At 41.4% G+C, this 9907-nt stretch overlaps 1 protein-coding gene across 2 annotated transcripts; it reads left to right on the plus strand.

Moving 5' to 3' along the window:
- Positions 1–840: 840 nt before the first annotated feature.
- On the plus strand, positions 841–9732 carry LOC113017744 (E3 ubiquitin-protein ligase CBL-like). 2 transcript variants are annotated; one of them, XM_026160854.1, is made up of 10 exons: positions 841–994; positions 1981–2102; positions 2219–2356; positions 2813–2900; positions 4478–4687; positions 4969–5076; positions 6185–6480; positions 7835–7965; positions 8106–8288; positions 9394–9732. In XM_026160854.1, the coding sequence occupies exons 1-10, from the start codon at positions 911–913 to the stop codon at positions 9666–9668; spliced, it is 1635 nt and encodes a 544-aa protein (XP_026016639.1). In that variant the 5' UTR covers positions 841–910; the 3' UTR covers positions 9669–9732. The 2 variants fall into 2 exon arrangements, with proteins under 2 accessions (XP_026016639.1, XP_026016640.1); XM_026160855.1 differs by having other exon boundaries at positions 7835–7938.
- The last annotated feature ends 175 nt before the right edge of the window (positions 9733–9907 follow it).

Genomic DNA, 9907 nt, shown 5'->3' on the forward strand with positions numbered 1-9907 from the left:
TGTAGGTTACAAGCGAATAGAAAGTTCTTCTTTTCATCACAAGCTATGGTGTAACCTAAAAATGCAATTTGTTGCTAGGCAGATCATCTTAAAGGTTTTTTTACTGCGTCTGTATTATAGGAAAATAAAATACTATTGAAAGAAACGGTTCTCTACAGGCCATAGGAAGTCACTCTTTTTTCCCATTACAAGCGCCGGTGCAGCTTAAGAAAGTAAAATTACATCCGCTATTGTAAAAAAAAGAAATACAGAGAAAATTGTCATAATATTGAAACAGAATTCAAACTATGAGTTTGTGGAAAACTAACTGCCGCTCTGTCTCTCTATACAGCACAGACTCAACTGCTGCATCACCGCTATGCTTCAGGAACCCTCCCTCCCTCTCTGATCTCTTCGCCGTCCAAGTACACAGGAACGCTGCTGGGCTGCAGAATGAAAGGATCCATCTTGCGTCTGTGCCTAGAAATTGTGACGGCCTCCTCTCTGCTTTTATTCCCCTCCCCTGCTGCAGACCCTCCCTCCCTCTAAAAACTTTTTTCTTTTTTTTCCAACAACAGGTGGCGCAACAGGTGGCGCAACAGGTGGCGCAACAGGTGGCGCGCTTAGGGGATCAAATTACACAATTCCGGGGGGGGGGGGGGGGGGGGGGGAGGGGGGAGGTCAAAAGGTCGTGATTAGGGTCATCAATCAAATCGAATCAAATTTTGTCACATACTGTATGGGAGTATCTCTCTCCCGGGTGTTTCAAATGTCTGGCTCCGCCTCTGGTCTTAACTAATAGTGAAAGGCAATGTCCCCACAACAAACATTTGTTTCCTCTCCCTCCCTTCTATCCAGGACCATAGTGCCATGGAGGACATTTCGGCAGGCTCTTCATGAGTTTCACCCTATTAGCTCAAGTCTGGAGGCCATGGCGCTCAAATCCACTATCGACCTCACCTGTAACGACTACATCTCCGTCTTCGAGTTTGACATCTTTACAAGGCTCTTTCAGGTACGTCACAAAGCATTCAGAGTAGTTCACTGTAAAATTGCACAGTTTTCACTTTAGGCAAGGCAAGGCAAGGCAAGTTTATTTGTATAGCACAATTCAACAGCAAGGTGATTCAAAGTGCTTTACAGAGACATTAGAAACAAAAACAAATAAAAAGCATGATTTAAAATTTAATAAAACAAGCAAATAAACTAACTAATTAACAAACAAACAAACAGTATATAAAATCAAAACAGATAAAATCAGAACAGTAGATAAAATCAGTAGTTAATGTAAGTTTTGAAATTTAAGCTTAAAAGTGTGGATTTGGTGCTTTATTCAAATGCAGCTGAGAACAGGTGAGTCTTCAACCTGGATTTAAATAAACTGAGTGTTTCAGCTGATCTGAGGCATTCTGGGAGTTTGTTCCAGATATAAGGAGCATAAAAGCTGAATGCAGCTTCTCCGTGTCTGGTTCTGACTCTGGGAACTGATAAAAGACCGGATCCAGATGACCTGAGGGATCTGGAAGGTTCATACTGGGTCAGGAGGTCACTGATGTATTTTGGTCCTAAACCATTCAGAGCTTTATAGACCAGCATCAGAACTTTAAAGTCTATCCTCTGACGGACAGGCAGCCAGTGTAAAGACCTCAGAGCTGGACTGATGTGGTCCACTTTTTTGGTCTTTTTTGGTCTTTAATAACATTTTAGTAAAGGCGGTGAATTACACGAGGATGCTTAAATTTGTTTATTTCTTTAAATTTGAGTCCCGCTTAGTCTCTCCTGTGTAAATGCAGCAGCAGTGTCTGAACCCACTCGCATATGTTTTTCTGTAGTGTTGCCAGCGATCAGAGTTGGTGTTTGTAATTTTATTGCTGCTAACAGATCTTCTGTCCTATATGCATTATAGTCTCATACCTGATTTTTGTTGTGAATTCAACTTCAAAAGAGCTGATGTACACAACATAAATAAAATGTTTGCATTTGTGAATCTGTGTCTTGTAGCCATGGTCATCTCTTCTAAGGAACTGGAACAGCCTGGCTGTTACACACCCTGGTTATATAGCCTTCTTAACCTACGATGAGACGAAGGCTCGACTGCACAGGTTCATCCACATACCTGGCAGGTAGGCCTCACAGATCAGATATATCCTATAATACTTTTGGGGGGAAAATCCCTACTGTATTAAATATTTTGTTGCAGGAGTTTGTAGCTGTTGGTTGAAATAACTCTCTCTCACAGCTATATCTTCAGGCTGAGCTGCACTCGGCTGGGCCAGTGGGCAATTGGCTATGTGACAGCTGATGGGAACATCCTGCAGACCATCCCGCATAACAAACCACTCTTCCAAGCACTCGTTGATGGATATAGAGAGGGATTGTGAGTCGCATATCATCAGAGTTAATGAACTAGTATTTAGTGTAGATTTATAGCACTATTAAACTGCAAGCTGTCAGGGGAGAGTATTGTTTTTCAGCCTACTGAGTAGATGTTACTTTAGGTTCCTGAATTAATAGTGAGGAGGGTGGAGTCTTTGTAGTAGTTCCTCAAATTTTAACAAAAAACCTTACAAGGAACAGGTTGGACAGTGTGGATGAAATGGTGTCACAATTATGACACAAACTATAATTAACTAGTTTGTGTCATCCTGCAGAGAAACAAACTTGTTTGTTTTGTTTTGTTTTTTTAAGGATTTTATAATGAGAAATTGTTTGGCAGCCTCCATGAATTGTAAAAACATGGCAAGGTTGTTGCTTCTTACTGTTGATTTATAAAATCTGAAAATGACCCTTTTTTCGTGACTTGGTTGCGTTTCTGTGTGCCGTGGTTCTCCAGCTATCTTTTCCCAGATGGCCGTGCACAGAACCCAGACCTGACAGGGTTGTGTGAACCGTCTCCACAGGACCACATCGAAGTTACTCAGGTTTGTTTCTCATGTGCGTGCATGTTTTTAATGCAGAGAACAAATACAGATGCATAAAATGACTGATTTTAGGAATAAATCTCTACAGGATGAGAGTAACATGAGCAGCCGGTGTTGAACGGTCTCCCTTTTTCCCTTGTTTCTCTGTGTCTTTTATTACACTGATTTGAAGCAGCTCAATAAATCCTGACAGGGATCTTCTTTTTTCTGCTGTAGAATTTTCTTTAAATTCAGTTTTTTGTGTTCAACGGTGCCTTTTTAAATAGGTCAATTAATAATAATAATAAGTCTTTGATTTAGATTCATTCTCAGATTGCAAGTGTTTTACTCCACTCTCTGATCTGCATGTTTAAACTTAAGTATAAAGTCTTTTATTATTATTATTTAATTATTAGTAGTAGTTCCTGCAGTAGAGGAGTCGTGTCATGTTCCTCAGTGTAACTGTTGCAGTCCCCAAAGTTATACGTTCGGTTCTTTGAGCCATAAGATCCCACAGTGCTGCTGAGTTTTAATAATGAAAGTGTGAAACAAAGGGAAGCAAAAGAGATGGGAACTCCGGCTAAAACAAACAAACAAAAGAGGAAGGAGTCCATGAACGAACCACACCAGACTGTCTGCTTCAGGCTTCACCCCTAAACTACTTTTTTTCTTCTTCCTTTTTTAACTAAGAACCAAAAACAAAATCCAAAACAGGCCTGTAGCAACAGAAAGACAGATGGGAGGGACAGAGATTCCAGTTACTGACCATCAAGCTTCAGCAGCCAATCGGCACTAAGAATAAATCTAAAGTGAGATCAGGTTAACGAGGGTGCTGATAAAAACACAACAAGGTGACGACTGGACCAACGCACCGAGGTCACACGTAGCTGTAACTTTATTGTTTTATTAATGTTATTTTACAGTCAGTGAAGCTGAAGCACTTTCTTTTTGTACTTCCTTTAATAAAATCCTTCTTGTTACTAACAACTGTAACGAGTTTTCCTCTTCAAACATAAAAGATTAAATAGACTTTACTGGCTGGGAACATAGACTTGCTAAGAGTGACACAAAGGACTTGTTTGCCCTGAGTGAGTGATTAAATGAATGAATTTGATGTGCTGTTTATTCTTGATGGACTTTGGACTTTAGACTTCCTTATACGGAATTTATTTTGATTGATGTTCACATCAGACGAACAATATAATCGTTGTCTTCCCAAGCGCAGTCGTGTTGTTCTCAATACTCTGCCTTCAGGACAGAAATGCTCTCCGGGCTAACGTAACAGATTAATTAATCGCAGCATGACTGCAGAGTTCTTTAGACATAGTTTTTGTTAAAGTGCTCCTTCTGCAGATCTTTGATGTACAACATTTATTTGACATCTTCAGTTTTATTTACATTATAACTCATCCTATCTGGGTGACTCTTTTTGTGGTAGTTTTCATGGTTTCCTCCTTAAGCTTTCAGTCTTGAAAAGACTTGCAGCTGTAATTTGGATTTAAATCAAAGCAAAGCCTTTCACAAATGATGAAAGCTTCAGTCAGCTCCTTTGCCTTTACCTCCTAACCTTGCTGTGTCTTTCCGTGTGTGCATTTCAGGAATCGGGGGGTCAGGGCTGCCCGTTTTGCCGATGTGAGATTAAAGGCACGGAGCCTATTGTAGTGGACCCCTTTCACCCAAAGGCCACTGGGGCTTCCTTTGCTGGTTTCCAGGGGTCGAGCAGAGCAGAAGCCGCAAGCAACGAAGAGGAAGAGGATGATTGGCTGGAAGACCAGCAACTTGTCATGATCTGGCTGGCCTGCACCAAAGTAAGACGAGCACGTACATATATTTAGACGCTCACTGGGTGCTTTATTAGATGCAGCTGTTCGATTGCTTATTAATGCACAATATTAATCAGGTAATTGCTACAACAACTCAGTAAATTTAGCTAATAGATATGGTCAAGATGACCTGCTCAAGTTCAAGCCGAGCATCCGAAAAGGAATGAAAGGTGATTTGAGTGATCCTTATCGTGTAAATATCTCTGAGGAATATTACAAGCACTTCATCCACTACAAAATCTGTAAATCAATGTGCGGGTGTGCAGGTGGAGCGCCCTCCGTCTCCAGTGTCTCAGCTGCCTCCGCGACTGGACCTCTTACAGCAGAGGTCCTCCACCTCCCATAGTGCACTGAGTCAGGGAGCCACAGTCAAAGTAAGTACACACCTGAGTGCACTAATAGTAATGGATTGGATTTATATAGCGCTTTTCAAGGCACCCAAAGCACTTTACAGTGCCACTATTCATTCACTCTCACATTCACACACTGGTGGAGGTGGAGCTACAGTTGTAGCCGCAGCTGCCCTGGGGCAGACTGACAGAAGCCAGGCTGCCATGTTGCACCATCAGCCTCTCTGGCCAACACCAGTAGGCGGTAGGGTAAAGTGTCTTGCCCAAGGACACAATGACCAGGACAGAGAGCCCGGGGATCGAACCCACGACCTTCCGGTTACAGATACGCTTCCCAACCCCCTGAGCCACAGTCCCACTAAAGACAAAAGACTTTGAGACCGACTATCTGTGGAAAAGAATTCAAAGGGTGGAAAAATAGTTTTTAGAAAAACACTTGCATTGGCCAAAGGTGCATTCAAGACTTGCTGGTCACTGAAATATTCTCACTCTGAATAGTGCCTTTAAGAAGAGCCCTGTGCAAACATACACTAAGAAGTTGAACCAGAAGTAATAACTGCTCAATCATATGGAAGTCATATGCAAAGTGTTAAGGCCAACACCTGCTGCTGGGACACAAACTTCATTACAAGCGCAGTACATTTAGGTCAGAGTAATATCACAAACTAACCACCTCCTATTACCAGCTTTAACTCACTTTTTATATCAATAAATACACGTATATGAGTAGCTAACGATATGAATATCTTCTCTAGAAAAGAGCATTTATAGTTTTAGTTGTGATCAAAAGAGCCTGTGAGATAAATCTGTAATGAGCCCGTATATTTTAGTCAATATTTCCTAGAAGCCTTGAAGTTGTCAGATGTCCATTTGATAGTCAAAAATAATCATGTGTTAATGTGGCTGCAGGTTCCTGGAAATTATGTGAATTGGCTAAGTGTTGGTATTCACAACTGCTCGACTGTTTGCCTGTGACTTAAAGATTAATAGTGACGCCTTTTTATTAAACCTCCAGTGTGCTGCCAGCCCTGCTAACACAATTATTGTTATTACCAAAATAGGATGTGTGTGTGTGTACTTGAGTCTTCACATCTCTAACAAAAAACATCCTGTCCTGTGTCTTCTGACCCAGATGGTAGCCACTCACAGGGACAAACCTCTACCTCTGCCTCCAGCACTGAGAGAGCCTCCCCCTCCTCCCCCACCGGAGCGCCCCTCCCTGGTCGGCCAGGAATCCAGACTCCAAAGGAGACCCCTCCCCTCCACCCCGGACCAGCCAGCCTGGGCAGCAAACTACATGGTGCTACGCCCTGCAACGAAGGCCCCACCACAACAGGGCTATATGGCGCTGTCTTTAAGGAAAAAATATAGATCTTGGGTTGTTAGAAATACCAGCAGATCAACAAACATGCTCAGACCTTCCAGCAGGTAATAAAATGTGCTTATGTGTGTGGTTATGTTATTGTATAGTGAATTGCAGAGAAAAAAATCTCGCTGGGAAAGGTTACAAGTGACTTTCAAACAGTTCGTAGAGTGAAAAGTGAGAAAGTTGGTCTATAAACAAGTTAAAGGGATAGTGTGGAGCAGGGAAATTATTTTATTGCTATTGGTAAATAATCATCATCATTACGATTGCATTAATAATATAATCTGCAGCATTGATATTGCATTCAGAGGTTTAAACAGTGTGTGTCTTTCAGAAAGACTAAGTTGCAGAGAGTTTGCAGAAGTGAACGCAGAGTCTAAGTTATTCTGAGGAGCTGGTTAGACGAGGCTATTTGAATTACTAGGTTATTCAAATTGTCTTTTATACTTTTATAGTCTTTTATTAAGTTTTCATTAGAGGTTCTTGATTAAAACATTTATTCAACATAGTACATGTAGTTTCAGTTAGGTTATTGTGACACACAGTAATGCAACCCTCAAATCTGAAGCTGTGTATTTTGTCCAGCAGGGGGCTCTCGAGGTTCCCATTCCTTAGAGAGAACTCTCTGTTTTTCACCTCCTTAAATAATTTAAAGGACAGTGCTTGAAGATGAAGGCAGCTGGATCTCAGCTTGTCTCTTTGATTAAAATGATGACAGTGTCTAAAATGTAGGGAATTCGAATGGATAGGAAATCTGCTTAAATTTTAAAACTCGAAAGCTGAAAGTTGTGGTGTGAGCCTACAAAGATGCCTTCGCTGGGTCCATGCACGACTAATTAGACTTAAAATGTGTAATATTTGGAAGCATTCATACCTCTGTGTGATTGGTGGATTTTTGTTTGAAGCAGAGCTAGATGTTTAGCGGTCTATTTGTGAAGTTAGCATACTGAAATGATGAACTTTTGATCAGAGGTTTGGTGATTTAGCTTACAAAGGGTAGATTCAGTCATTGAGAATATTACCTTCTCTGTGAGGATTAGTTTGTGTAAGAGTCAGCCATAGAGGATCGCCAACAATGGCCCTTTGGAAAATCTGCTTCTAATACTTTTTCCTTTCTTTTTGTTTTTTGGTCATGTAGTGTTACCATGGTAACTAGACAAAATTTCAGATTATGAGTTAAGTGTAATTGCAAATAAGCCCTGCAAGTCAGCTCAGGATGCAGACTTTCCAGGCACACCGCTCTGTCCCCAACCACCTACAGTTCAAACCAGCTGTTTGCACGGGGCATCCTATCAGAAGAAAATTGACTTTAAGGGGACGGTGGCCTGAAAGTATAAATGGTAAATGAAAATGAGCACAGTTTGTTCCCCTTTAAATGATTCCTCTATCTCTCTCCGTCTTGCTGTGTGCCTGCAGTGAGGTGGGGGACAGTGACTCTGAGGACCCCCAGGTTTACGAATCCATGTGTAACATCCAGGCCCAGGCCGGCTCGTCGGAGACGACGCAGAACTCTGAGCTGTGTAACATTCTCAGTTTCTCACTTCAGTGTATGGGAAGTGCTTGATCATTGTGGATTACTAACAGTAATCACACTATTTGTTCTAGTAGTAGTGGATAAACTGACATCACAGAATTAAGAATATCAGGGTAAAACCTCATTTTTATTTACTTTTTTTCCCCCTCCAAGACCATCCTCAGCATTCAGCTGTTCCGCAGGACAAAAAGGAGGAGGCCAGTGTGGAGGATGTTTACGAGTATGACTTTCCCAGACCAGTGGTCCCTCCTGCCCCTGCCAGAAGAGCCCTGTCAGATATCGGCGGCCCTTCTGCAGCCTTCAGCAATCTCAACATAGACTCTGCAGTAGATCCCAGTATGTGTGGGGGTTTTTTTTGTTGTTTGTTTTGTTTTTTGTTTTGTTTTTTTTCCCCCTTTTTAATTTCTAATGATCAGCAGGTGGCGAAATTTCTGGTTGCAAAAAGGGAGTTGTGGTCATTAGTTACGTCGTACTGAACACAGCGTGATTTATATTTTAATAGTGATCACCAGTATGCTCAGCTTGAGGCTTCAAGATGATGCACAAAAGAAACCGGTGACATCCAGTTCTCGTGTGCAGGCTGTTGTCCACGGTATTAATGTTGTTTTATTGCACATTTTTCCTCAGGCTGGAAATAAAACAAAAAGTGCCAAACAATTTTTTTTGGCATTGAAGCTAATCACAATTAAAGAAAAATCAAAAAGTCCAAAAAGAAAAGTAGTCTTAGTTAGACTCAGTAGCAGTGGACAAATGAATATTAATTTGAGAAGTAATTGGGCTACATGAATGTAACTTGAAACTTCTTGTTTAACTTTGGCTTCAGCAAATTACTGCTTTAACCACACTGAAATCAGTGATGGAAATTGTTTTCATAGATACTCTAACCACAACATGCTGCATGTCAGGCCAGCTTGTGAAACTGCTCAGGCGATTCATGAGGTCAAAGTTACAACAGAATCCATCATACCAGGCTTGAAGCTATGTGCTTCTAGATGAACTACAGGTAGTTTGGACCAATCAGCCTTCTGTTAGGAAGCCACATTCATTCTAGGAGCAAGTGTCACTGCTTGGCAGTTTTCTTGGTAACAGTTATTTTGAAGCCAGAACTTTAATGTCAGTGATAACCTAAAGGCCTTTTTTCCTGCAAGTTTTAATTCTGTGAAGCATGCTGCGTTTCTTTGCCTTTCACAGACTGTTACAGATGATTTATCCAGTGTTTTAGTTTTTTTAGAGTGAGGATACTTTAAGTTTTTAAGGACTTCCGAAATGTTTCTGTTTCTCAGATGTTTCAGGTTAGCAAATGTCTGGTTATAAAGGGAACTTTTAAATTATTTTTCCCACAAATCATCTGTGTGAATGTAAATGTGTATTTGATGTGTTTATTTTGTATTTGACTCATCACGTTTCTTATTTTTCTTTCATTTTCTCTCATTTGTTTCAGGTATGTTTGTAGCAGGCGACGACCCCGAACGTCCCCTAAAACCTCTCCCGCAGCGAGCTAACTCTGACCGACGGCCTCATCCGTTAAACCGCAAGCCACCTCCGCCGCCGCCAGACCTCCCTGGCCCCTCCTCATCTGCCTCCCCTGTTCCACCTCCGACTATTCCTCCTTCAGGTCCTGGGGAGATTATGTGTGGAGAACCACCAGGTGGCTCCACTCACACCCAAGTTGAAGGGAAGTGTTGGGGTGGAGATTTTGGCGCTTACTATATGTGAAGTTCTGAGAGTCAGTTAACCCTTGTGTGGTGTTCATATTTTTGTTACTCAGCCAGTGCTCATGGGTCTGGTGGACCCGCTAGAGTTTTGGCTTTCCAAATTAACACTATCAAACAATTTTATGTTAAATTACTCAACAGATGTTTACTTCATCCCAATTACAAGCCATATGAACAGCAAACATGGTTAATTTTTTCCCTTTACCTTTGTTAGATCACATTTATGAATTAATGTGCTTT

Source organism: Astatotilapia calliptera, unplaced genomic scaffold, assembly GCF_900246225.1.
Source record: "Astatotilapia calliptera unplaced genomic scaffold, fAstCal1.2 U_scaffold_2, whole genome shotgun sequence".
In the NCBI taxonomy this organism is placed as follows: domain Eukaryota; kingdom Metazoa; phylum Chordata; class Actinopteri; order Cichliformes; family Cichlidae; genus Astatotilapia; species Astatotilapia calliptera.

Coding starts and splice junctions, on each gene's coding strand:
- LOC113017744 (XM_026160854.1), top strand. CDS start 911: ATGGCGCTCAAATCCACTATCGACCTCACCTGTAACGACTACATCTCC. Junction 995..1,980: donor TCTTTACAAGGCTCTTTCAG/GTACGTCACAAA, acceptor TGTGTCTTGTAG/CCATGGTCATCTCTTCTAAG. Junction 2,357..2,812: donor GATGGATATAGAGAGGGATT/GTGAGTCGCATA, acceptor GTGGTTCTCCAG/CTATCTTTTCCCAGATGGCC.